The sequence below is a fragment of the Epinephelus fuscoguttatus genome, linkage group LG6 (assembly GCF_011397635.1).
Source record: "Epinephelus fuscoguttatus linkage group LG6, E.fuscoguttatus.final_Chr_v1".
Lineage (NCBI taxonomy): Eukaryota > Metazoa > Chordata > Actinopteri > Perciformes > Serranidae > Epinephelus > Epinephelus fuscoguttatus.
Window position 1 is genome coordinate 12,889,828 of NC_064757.1, and position 13,036 is coordinate 12,902,863.

At 39.4% G+C, this 13,036-nt stretch overlaps 1 protein-coding gene across 1 annotated transcript; it reads left to right on the forward strand.

Annotated features, from left to right (window-relative positions):
- The first annotated feature begins 1,344 nt into the window (after nucleotides 1-1,344).
- Nucleotides 1,345-12,045, forward strand: ap3m2 (adaptor related protein complex 3 subunit mu 2). Its single transcript, XM_049579270.1, has 9 exons — nucleotides 1,345-1,451; nucleotides 3,854-4,146; nucleotides 4,248-4,419; nucleotides 5,750-5,887; nucleotides 6,369-6,454; nucleotides 6,721-6,854; nucleotides 7,102-7,309; nucleotides 7,457-7,601; nucleotides 10,279-12,045. The coding sequence occupies exons 2-9, from the start codon at nucleotides 3,874-3,876 to the stop codon at nucleotides 10,377-10,379; spliced, it is 1,257 nt and encodes a 418-aa protein (XP_049435227.1). The 5' UTR covers nucleotides 1,345-1,451; nucleotides 3,854-3,873; the 3' UTR covers nucleotides 10,380-12,045.
- The last annotated feature ends 991 nt before the right edge of the window (nucleotides 12,046-13,036 follow it).

Genomic DNA, 13,036 nt, shown 5'->3' on the forward strand with positions numbered 1-13,036 from the left:
GTCCCTGTAGAATGTAAGAATATCGTGTCAAATGTAGTGCTGTGTTCTCATCCATTTAAATCTTTAACAAAATCTAAATACACAGACTTTCCATCCTTAAATTTTGCTGGGTTGTGGATGACATGGTCTTGTTTTCAATGTAATATCTCTGAACACACAGGAGTCACATTCATCAGATCTATGTGATGTAAAACCACCGGTGTTACAGTTAAAGTTTCAGTTGGTGAACAAATACATTAAAGGTGATGTTTGGTTGACAAGTGTAGCTAAATGTTTCCTTCTAAAACACATTATGGAAACCAAAAACATATAATTTTGCTCACTCAGTCAGTCACTGACTTACAGTAAAAAAGATAGTTATTTATGAGATTCAGAGCATTTAAAAAGCCATCTTTGTTTACGCATTATGCAGATTTACAAGCTGACCTGTGCTGATGAGTGCAAAAATGTATACTGTAGCTCGTGACAGCTTTAGAATCAGCACAATTTAACACAGATTTTGCTTTTTCCACATCAAGAGGCTCATCATGATCATAACATGGATAAGGTTATAAACTGGCAAACCGATCTCTCTTATCTTAGTTTAGTATTTTGTTCTGATGTCTGTGCTCCTCTGTTCCTACATTTACTGTAAGGATTCAACGTATTGACACTGAGGGCAGGATTTCTCACAGCTTCATTGTTTGTATGTCTGTTGACAATTTGTCTTGAGGGTGTGAGCTGCACTTGGAAAGAAGGTGGAACTGCAGACTGTGAACTCCCAGATATCATTATGCACTTAGTTTTCATTCCTCCATGCAATGTGGTGATCTTTACACAACAGTTTTGAAACTGGTCAGCAGTAAAATGCTCTGTATATGTTATGTATCATACACAAATAAGTATGACTTAACATCCAGTGATGTTCTGTGCCATCTTCATTGGTATTTTACTATAACCTTATTTAAATATATAACATTAGATTTGCTGTGTGCATAACAATATAAGAAGTCTAATATAGTTTATGCTGCAGCCTCACTGGGAAAGCATTTTTGACTCTAAGCACTGCAGTTTTGTTCTGAGTGAAGTTTTAAATAAGCCATGTCTCTGTATCTGTTTAATTGAATGGAGAGGAGCTCCACAAGATGAAATCTGATACTGGAAACAAAATGTCAGACCAGCTCCATCTTGCGGCCAATCAGCGGCCAGTTTTACTGGTGTTTACTGTAGCTCTCCCTCCGCGGTCCAATCACAACCGAGTCACGAGCCACTAGCTTCCGTATTGTTGACCTATGACTCCATTAAGCGGGCGGGACTTTACAACCTGCCTGGATTCTGATTGGTTCGCTGCGCTCTCTATCCTTCCTCGCACCAAAAGCTTCGCCACCTAACGGGAAGCAACGACGGCAGCTCAATCTTCCATCGGGAAAAAGGGTGAAAGGCGAGACGAAAACGTAAAACAACTGTCTTCGGTAAGTCGCTTGCAACCTATTAATTGCTCGAATGGGAAGTGGTATATTTTCAGTGAGAATAACATCGTTATTTTGGAGTATTTTCATCCCGTGTACCGGGTGACGGGGCTTTTCCTCTGTCATGAGACCGTGTGAGACAGGAGGAGGGACTGATGAAGCATCTTGTGCGGAGACGGAGGCCTTCGGCTGTTCTGCGATACAGATAGCTACACTGTTATACGGTTGTTTCATCTTAGCAAACAAAATAATTATGTGTAGCTGTAATTTATACAAGTTATTGCGGCGCTGAGTTATACCCGGGTCAGAACTCGATAGCTTAGCCGCATATTTAATGAATATTCCGGTGTCATGTTTCCCCACCACCTTACACTGACACTAACTAAAGAAGACTTGGTCTGATAGTATTGTATCACATTAATTCCTGATATGTAAGCACTGGTCTCTGTGTATGTGGAGAGCTGTGCGCCAAACTCCTCTTTAAAAACATAACATTTAATTCACTTAAAAATTGACCCATTACACTGACAGCATTTTATATCAGATGACATGAGCCATTCATTCGCATGTTGCTAAGAAAAAGTTTGTACAACCCGTACATTGTATCTACGTGATAGACATACACATACTAAGCACACAGACCCATTCTCTGCTACTGAATTAAGCACATTGTATGAACAGTGTGTGTGCACTGTCCAGAGCTTAAAGCCTGCTTTTATCCACCAAGAAATGTGTCATGTGAGAGGAGGAAGGGCTCGTTTCAATAGTGGGCATGGACTTACTGTTTTCATTAATTTTATTTTTAGCTCCACCATTTGATAAAGCACAGATTGAGCCTGGTTATACGCCTTAAAGTTTAGGTCTCATTCAGAGACTTTATTCAAACGTCAGTGTTCATAGATCCATTATGAAATGTTCACACATTCATATTTATGTCTCCCTAAAATTAACAAATCACTGCATTCATCAATTGCTAGTGTGTAAAGTGCCCAAATGTACTGTTAAAATATTGAATTAATACTTATGGCACCATAATGCAGAGCTTGGGACTCAAGTCACATGACTTGTATTCAATACAGATTTGAGTCATACGTTTGATGACTTAGGACTCAGCTTCACAAAATCATAAAAGACTTGCAACCTGACTTGGACTTTAACACCAATGACATGTGACTTTCCATAGACTTGAGACTTTTGACTTGTAAACACTTGATACTTTCTCCAAAGCTCAAAAAGTATGTTATTGAAAAGGGATGCCACAAATCAGTTCATTTCTCTTCCATTTCCTGAATTAACTAAACTTAATCTTATTCATTTAGCAAGTTTCTTCAATCCGACAGCATCCAATTACGTTGTAGGAGGGAACCACAAAGACTTAATGTTATATTACAGAGCCATAAATTATACAAAGATATTTTTGTTCAAAAACCAAGCAGTGGTCAACAAAAATGATAAGTTTGTCAAAAATTATAGACAGAGATACAAACCTTAAAAATAGATATTTGTAACTTTAATAGAATATTACTCTGCTGTTAAAATGGCTTTACGTTACAATACAAACTCAAAGTTTTCGATTTCAGATTTGACATTCGACTTGTCCGTCTTGATGTGGGACCTGAGTGCAAAGACTTGAGACTTACTTGTGACTTGCAAAACAATGACTTGGTCCTTCCTCTGCTATAATGCTGTCATCACATTGTGTAAAACACAGACATCTCACAGTGGGAAAAGCACAGGTGTAAATGATGAAATGAATGATGGCTGAATTCCATTTAGCTGCTTTAGTGTCAGGGTCCTCGTAGTGTGCATGCTGGCTCACTGTAACACTTTAATGGGTTACTGGGACACCTGAATAGAACAAAGCTCTTGTTAATGTTATAATGTAGTAACGCCTGTGCTTTTCCTGCAATGATAAGTCAAAATATCTGCAGTGATAAAGGCCTTTATGTCAGAAATTAACTATGATTATTTGTAAGTGATTTTTAACTTCATTTAGATTTAAGAGATGATGTTCATCAAATTGACAGAATGTATGGTATGTTGTTAGTTTGTTAAAGACATTGCTTTTTTCATCCTTAATTGGGGATTCTTAATCAGTGACTAAACACTCAGTATTTTGTATTTAATGGGCTGTACTGTATTACATCATTCTTTGAAGACATACACTAAGTATAAATCAGTGACCTCATATGTCTGGGTCTATCTTTGCTTACACTTCACAGGAGCCATGAACACAGAAAGAAGCATTTTTTAAAAACTTTTTTCTTTGAAATATACTGCAGTTAATATTATTTAATATGCCACGTGTATGTGCGTGGACATCTCAGTTTGATTTGAATTCTATACACACTTTTTTCCTCTGCCTTTTCTAATAACAGCATCTTTGGTTTCTCTTCCTATGTTAGCCTCTCAGCCTTCAGCCAAAATGATCCACAGCCTGTTCCTAGTTAACGCCTCGGGGGACATTTTCCTGGAGAAGCACTGGAAGAGCGTAGTCAGTCGCTCCGTGTGTGACTACTTCTTCGAGGCACAGGAGCGTGCCACTGAGCCGGAGAACGTCCCACCAGTGATCCCCACACCGCATCACTACCTTATCAGTGTGCTCCGGCATCGCATCTACTTTGTCGCAGTCATCCAGAGCGAGGTGCCACCGCTATTTGTCATCGAGTTTCTGCACAGAGTCGTGGACACCTTCCAGGTTCTGGCCACCTTGCATTTTTTGGTACACTTTTAGTTCAGCTGAAGCAACTCTTATCTGACTTGAAATACTCATATCCTGCCTGTGTTCTTTGTTCTCAGGACTATTTTGGGGTGTGTACAGAGGCTGCTATTAAAGACAATGTGGTGGTGGTGTATGAACTACTGGAGGAGATGCTGGACAACGGCTTTCCGCTGGCCACAGAGTCCAACATCCTCAAAGAGCTCATCAAGCCTCCCACCATCCTCCGCACAATGGTCAACACCATCACAGGTACAGTCCTGTTAACCACAGGCCACAGTGCCTGTAAAATTCAAACTGAACTGGACACTCCCACTAAATGTTTGGAACATTCTGTCAGCTCATGACGGTGATGTTTGATATGATGTGTGCCAATGTGTGCAAAGTGCTGGACAAATTAGTCCCGGTATCTTGGTGCTTAAAACATAAGGGTGTCCCATTAACACTTATGATGTAATGTTTATTATGTTGTTGTGGCGTTAAAGGTTAAGGCCCAAGCTTTTAATTTTCCATTAGCTTTTCATTATGCAAATAATGTGCTGCCGCTGGGCTTGAACAAAGTGTTTTAATTATTAGTTTTATATGAATGCAATGTGCTATCTACATATTCTCTAAACAGTATCAGTTACTTCAAGTTGATACATGTGATTGTATCGAGTGGTTCGAACTAATGAGTTTTGATACTTTTTGCAAAATATGTCAGTTTTTTGTGGCACTCGTTTTAGAAGATGCACGTTCAACAGCCAGTGCTATCTACCCCAACAAAACATCAATGTATTATCAGTCATCATGTATCATTTTACATGCACATTAATAGAGATAAAAAAAAGTTGTCTTTAATGCATTGATTCAGCATTCTACTTGTGTGTAGGTAGCCTATGTATGATGTTATAGAAATGTCACTGACCAATGATCTGTCATTCTTTGAGGGGCAATTAGCAGACGTCCCAGTTGCCTCCGCAGCCTTGTGTTGCATTTGTGTGGTGTCAGAATAATGTGAAAAATGAGTTCATATTTCACGGCTCACCAGATCCATTTCCTCTGCTCTGTTATCAATGTATTATTTAAATGCTCAGAGTGGTAAAATGCAACACATCTTCTTTGTAGCCCCCTTGCTGTTTGTACCTTATAAGTTAAAGCTCATGATCACACCGAAGTTGGAAGAATGACCATCTGAGGACCACCTAAATGGTCAAGTCCGAATCCTTGCTTGTTCATTCAGTGCTGTTGCTGCACTACATTACAACACGTTTAGGATTCATGAGCAGTCTGACATTCGACAGGATGACCCGGTACACACAGGACATTAAAAATAGTTGGTCAAAAAGATTTGTTTGTTCATTTTCACTCATCACTAATAAATCTCACAGCACATCCTTTTAAACCAAGAACTTTAACATTATGTTTTGTGCATTGACAGAAAGATCCTGTTCAGATAAAATAATAATGTGAGCACTAACTCACAAATGCACAAAGTCAGCCGTCAGTCTGCATTATGGCAGGAATTGTTGCAACAGCCAATTTCTGTGCCCTGTGTAAATGTGCTCATTATCATACATGTGGTTCATGTCTGTGTTTTCAGGCAGCACCAATGTTGGTGAACAGCTCCCCACAGGCCAGCTGTCAGTGGTGCCATGGCGACGCACTGGAGTCAAATACACCAACAATGAAGCCTATTTTGACGTGGTGGAAGAGATTGATGCTATCATTGATAAATCAGGTATTGCTCTGCACAGCCTGCTGGTCAAACACTTTACTGTACCAGTGCTATAACATAACCATTCATTATTTAGCCACTCTGTTAGCTGTGACTACTTTTCTGTTAAGGTTCCTCAGATAACTTAATGGAAAAATGAAAATAAAAAACAACAACAGAAATTGCATAGACTCTGATAAATGACATTATTGCATCATATTAAAATTTTCTTCATCATAATTATTAATGCACACTGTGATGTAATTTGATTGTATTCATTTGCACATTTCTGTTTGGGAGAAGAACTACATTTGGATTACTATTAGAGTTGTCAAGAAAATGGCCAGATAAAAGATATGGAACAACAGCATAAAGTACCAGCCGTTTACAGCTTTACTTAACAGTTATTAGTGTCTGCTTTGGAAATAAGTTTTGTTTTTAATTTACATTGTTTTTGTTTTTTCCTTTGCCCATATCAACCTCCAACCCTCCTCCTCCTCCTCAGGCTCCACTATTACAGCAGAAATTCAGGGAGTTATTGATGCCTGTGTAAAACTGACTGGCATGCCTGACCTCACACTCTCGTTCATGGTGAGTATCTTTTTTCCCAGAGTTTTTAACAAATGTGCTTATTCTTTTTATATATTCAGTGGATCCACACTGGCAGACTGACAAACTTACATTGACGTTTGTAAATACATACATAATTGCAAGTAGAATCTGGAGAGTGTTACATGCATCTCTGGGTTGAGTACTTAAAGTTCTCACAGACATGGACTCTATTGAATTTTTCCTGTCAAGTCATTTTAATACTTTTTAGCTTTTATCAAACCTGACCCTCTGCCTCTCTCTCCCAGAATCCTCGGCTGCTGGATGATGTCAGTTTCCACCCGTGTGTTCGGTTCAAGCGCTGGGAAGCTGAGCGGATCCTCTCCTTCATCCCACCCGATGGAAACTTCCGGTTGCTTTCCTACCACGTCAGCTCTCAGAAGTCAGTGTTTTTTTCCATTCAGAATCTGTTCACTTATTCATCATCACTTTATAGCAAAGACACATAAGGCTGGAAAAAAAACCCAGTATATTATCCACGTGTTTTTGTTCAATAGTTGCAAATATACAGTATGTGTTCTGTCTCTCAAGCAGTGTACTAATATTAGAATACAACATCAGAATCACAAAACATTTGTTTGCTAGTATGAGTCTGATTCCTGTTGTTTGTTTGCCCGGTTCCTCCGCAGCCTGGTGGCGATCCCAGTGTACGTCAAGCACAACATCACCTTCCGAGAGGGAAGCTCCCAAGGACGTTTTGACTTGACTCTGGGACCCAAACAGACCATGGGCAAGGCCGTGGAGTCAGTCCTAGTCAGCAGCCAGCTGCCCCGGGGCGTCCTGAATGCCAACCTCAACCCCTCACAGGGAACATACACCTTTGACCCAGTCACAAAGGTACTTAGACACTGTGTCTGAGAGTGTGTTTATATGCCTAAAGGAAAGAAAAGAAAGGAATTGAAAATGAACAAGAAGTTGTAGAGGTCTCAAAAAAACCTTAAATTATGCCATATTGCAATCCTGATGGTTTGTCTTTTTGGACAGATGTTGACATGGGATGTTGGCAAGATCAACCCACAGAAGCTTCCCAGCCTGAAGGGCACCATGAGCCTGCAGGCTGGGGCCTCCAAACCTGACGAGAATCCAACCATCAACATCCAGTTCAAAATCCAACAGATGGCCATCTCAGGTACACACACACACACACACACACACACACACACACACACACACACACAGAACATAGTATTATGATAGTTTTTTTTTTTCATGGCAATATTGTATCGTCACAGAGTGCCAAATATTGTTTTTTTGTTATATAAATTATTAATATGACAAATACAAGTTAAAACTTTAGGTAGCCTACTAGAATAATACAATCAATTACTTCTTCAGTCCACTAGATACATTTTGCTGCTGCAAAAAATGGCTGAAGTGAGATGAACAGACTGAAAATTTTATCTTATTAGATGAAACAGATGTCCCCCTATGTCCACTTAGGGGAAATAATTAACAGTTGAAAAATGGTAATAAATTGGAATATATTGCAATGTATTTTATCGCAATACTCAGCATACTGTAACATAATTAAAATCGCAGTAATATTGTATTGTGACTTAAGTATTGTGACAATATCGTGTTGTGGATCCTCTGGTGATTCTCACCCCTAACACACACTCTGACCATCATCATCACTTATTCTCATGCAGTCATGAGTGTGTCATTCCAGGAATTCCTCCATGTATGGAAGGAATAGTTTTTCATTATTGAAATTCTCTGTGAAACAACACCTAGTTTAAATTCCTGCTAAACTATCACACAAAACATCCGGGCTGTTTCAGCGAGTGAGATTCATATTTTATCATTAAGTAATGAATATTATTTCCACTTTGTATTCTGCATTGACAGTAACGTCCCTCCAACCCCCAAACATAACAGGAGCTTTGACCACATCGCCTGCTCAGCTGATAACCACCTGACTGTCCCACTCTGTGAGCACAGTGACACAATGGCCACTAGATGGTGCCAAATGCAATAAATACACCTCCTCACATGAGATCAGAATGTACTCAACAACAGTTGTTTTCAGCCTGTTTCATGTGAAGGACCCCTAAATTGATGCACATGAGGTCACAGACCCCCATTTGATAAGATTTCACTGCAGGGACCTCCATCTGAAAAGATTTTGGTTTTAAATATGATTCAGACCAGAATTCTGTAGTTGTCAGCTCCAGTTAAGAAGACATGGAGGAAGTGAAACCTATGATCAGGATAATCACTCTTATGACTCTTACTCACATTGGCCTGACTTGTTTACTAAATAAGATAGTGAATAAAACTATTCCCCCTTGTCCTGGGAACCCTCTGGAACTCCCTCAAGGCCCTGGGGTTCCCTGAACCTGTGGTTGAGAACCACTGTTTTATAAACAGATTTTGATACACATGTCATAAATACTCATTTATTATACTCATTATGTGTTTTGCCATAATGTTTATCTCCAGCTATAGTGATTTGGCTTAGTTAGCAAAATTAGACGTATTTCCCAGCACGTAATTAGTCCAAACAGGATTTTAGGTAATATGCAAAGCAATATTACCTAAAACGCCATTAAAAAATGTCAATTTTTTAATATGGACGGTAGTATGACAATATGACTAGCTTGTGCTTATTGCATTTGGTACATAGTTGTCTGTGTTTTTTTTTTTTTTAAACTACAATTTAGGCAAGTACAAGTGTGATGACCCCCATTTGTTTGCTGTACAAATTTAGCACAAACATATGTCATCCCGGGCTACTGTCTTGGTTTGGATTTGGAAGAAGATTTTTTTGTCATGCAGCAGACAAAAAAAATCCTCCTGAAGGTATAAAGAGTCTTTTACTGCTGGAAAGAGGGTCTTTTCACACACTAGGCTGCCTATGCAGTAGAAAGACTCAAATATTTCCTAAATTGGTGCTCTATGACCAGAGAAAAAAAAGGAAACAGAGGGCTGTGGCATTTCCTTTTGCTCAAAAAAATCTATGACTGCCAGAATGCTTTGCGTCGCATTGGACCCATAAACATTCCTGTTGGTGGATGATGTAATGCAAGTTGCTTTTCTGAAAACAATTTTGCATCCAGCTGGTGACAAACGATGTTGTATTACAGTTAAACAGTAGGTTAAAATATGTTTCTGAATACATTTTAGGGCGAGAAGTACAGGAAATAGTGTGGCGCCCACTTTCTGTTCACAAATTCTCATATTACAGCCAAACAGTGCACTAAAATATGTTTATGAAGACATTTTAGGTTAGAAATAGACAATACAGTAACAGAAACTTGGTTCGTATTTGATCAGCACTGCCTGGTTTTACTCTGATTGGAGTTTGAGAGAGACGGGTGGCCCTCTGGGTGTTGAGTAGGGAGATCAGGGCACTGGCAAGATGGAGTGAAGTTAATTTACACTGACTACCCACAATGTTATAATACAAAGCTATTTGAAAAGCAAAGTGTCTCTGTATGGATTCCAGAACAGCCTCAGATGTTCAAGAATCCTCTGGGTTTTTCAAATTTCACCAGGTGTATCTTTAGTGTAGTAGGGCTGTATGGAATACTTACCTAAAGTCAGTGTATTACATACAGTAGATGGTGGTCAGCGTGCTCGTCATATAGCAAAAAAACCATCATCTCTGTACTTGTAGCCCAATCAGATCTGTCTGGAACATCCATAAATGAACCACCCACCATCCTCAGACATTCAAGTTGGATTTGTTTTGGTGTTGGTGTCAGTCATTGCTCTTGTCCAGGAACACAAGTGAAGTGCACATGAGACTGTTTGTATTGAAAAATTTAAATGAGGAAAAAAAAGGTGTCTTTGTCCTTCAACAGGGCTGAAGGTGAATCGACTGGACATGTACGGTGAGAAGTATAAACCCTTCAAAGGCATCAAATACATGACGAAGGCTGGCAAGTTCCAGGTGCGGACATAAAGACTGCTGCTCTGTGACTACTGGACCAAACCACCATGAGACTGAGGGGTGATGTGATGGGGGAAGGGGAGTTGGTACATTCCCTGTGTATATGCATTTCAGGATTTTACAAATTGGAGGATCCATGTAGCAGTAAAGAATGGACCATTGCACATAGAAACCTCTGTCAAAGTTAAAAGCGTCAACTGTCTAGTAACCTGGTGAGAGTTTTGAGTCTGGAGACTAAGATAAAACACTTCCATGTCTGTCCAGGCTGAGCCCAACGCACAGCCCAACTCATCCCAATTTATATTTCTCTTTATGTGCTGCTCAGAGCATTTTTCAGTTATTTATTTAATCATGAGCCCAAACTAATCCCAAAGTTTGTGTCAATACAGGCTCCATCAAGTTCAAACATTTCAAGCTCTAACAAACAAACAGGCCACAATCTGATGCTATACTGTTTCAGCTGTGGGTATCAGGGTTTAGAGGAATCTGTCCTCCACATTTCAACACAGTATTTCATTGTTTCTGGCATGTTTGTGTGGATAGATGTGTGCTGGTTGACATGGGATGTTTTCACACTCTCAACAATTGTATTTTAAAATAGAGCTTCCCCAATAATAAAGTTAGAGATAGCATGCTGTATAGGATGGTAGAAATGTTCCCATGTCAAAGGACCTCTGTAACATAAAACAATAGCATTGTTTTACAGCACATTAGCACACCAAACAGACAAGGAACTAGTGATCGGGTGGATGTGCTTTAACAGCCTGTACCGTACGTTTTTTTTGCTTTTGCAAAAATGATCGTTTCTTCACAAGACTTGCTCCTAAATTTTATCGAATATTGTCTGATATTACTTTTCTTCTCATCTGTATTAAAACTCCCCATAGCAGCCTGCCAGTGAGAGTTGATATTACTGTGTTTCTTGTCGTCCCTCCTCTCCTGTCCAGTTTTTCTGATTCTTTTTCCAGCATTCATCCATTTTCTGTTTGCTCTCCTGTTTGCTCTGTTCTCGTGCTCCTCTTCCTCTGGTTGCAATAACTTGGTGATTTTGTCTGCAGCGCTGGAGTCAGCACACTGACATATGAGAATGTGACACTGGAGCCGTCCTCAATCATGCACTTTCACATCTGCTGGTACTAACATTGAATGCAAGTGAGATGGATGTAGAGTGGCTTAAACTGTTAGAGCTATTTATTACCGTGAAGGTTTTTGGGAGGATTTCAGGTATATGTTCACCTGTTTTTTAATTATTATTTATTAATCAAAACAAGATACTGCATAGTGTCATTAAATTCTTCTTAAAAGCTTTAACTCTGCTGGAGCTTATCAATTAACCATGTTACGACCAAACAGTGTCAGGTTTTGTTTTCGACACAGAGAAACACATGGCCATGAAAAAGATTTTTGATCCCGTCATTCGGTGCTTTACAGTGTGGTCCAAATGATCAAAGAAGAAGAGTTCTCAGTGCATCACAGTGTGCATCTCAATGTCCACTGAACAACTAAAATGAAACAGAATATGTCAAACTATGTATTATGGTGTAATGGTCGGGTACCTCAGAAGAAATGTTAAAGGTTTGCATTTTGTGTTTACAGCATTTTGTTTGTGTGTTTGTTAAGCAGCCTCCAATGGAGTGTTACAATGGTGTAAAAATAAAGATTTGATGTGTTATAACAAAGTCATAACACTCATTATTTAATGTGTATCATACTGTGAAGTCAGATATTGTTATACCAGTCATGAAATAGTTTGGAAATATGACCTGCTTATAGGCATTTCAGTTCTTAATGTTGAACAGACTTTGAAGAGACAGTTTTGATGAATATTCATAATAGCATCTTTTTGGGCACTGACTACTGTTGTGTTGTGTGCCAATTGATATGTAGCGCTTTTTATGTGGAGTTAGGGTGTGATAAAAAGGGTTTGGCTATACATAGATGTACAGTGGGCTACAAACCTCAGAAAGATAACCTTGTGGCTTATGGATCCCCATCTGAGATTTTCAGTCTACACTGAAAAAAGTTTAAATGCAACAGTTTTGTTTTTGCTCCCATTTTTCGCAGGTTTAAGTTAATGATCTCAGATTTTTTTAATGCACTGAATAGATTTATTTATCTCAAATTCTGGTCAGAAATTTGTTAAAATCCATGTTAGTGAGCACCTCTCCTTTTCCAAGATAATTCATCCACCTGATCACACAACACAATGCCACAGATGTCACAGGTTCTGAGTGAGTATGCCATTGGCATGCTGACTGCAGGAATGTCCACCTGAACTGTTAGCCATAAGCTGAATGTTCATTTCACTTCCATTAGCTGTCTCCAATGTCATTTCCATGAATTTGGCAGTACATCCAACCAGCTTCGCAACCTGCCATGCATCATGGCAGTGGATAAATGGCGCAAGTATGTGCTGTGCATTCAAACTGCCATTGATAAAAGGCACCTGTGTTTGTTGTCCGTAGCTTATGCCAGCCCATACCATAACTCCATCGCTACGATGGGACACTCATGTCACAGCGTTGCTGGGATTCATCTGTGAAGAAGGCCATTCTCCAAAGTGCCAGACACCACTGACAGTGAGCAGTTGCCCACTCAAGTCAGTCACGACGATGAACTGCTGTTAGGTCCAGACCCTGGTGAGGACGATGACCATGCAGATGAGCTTC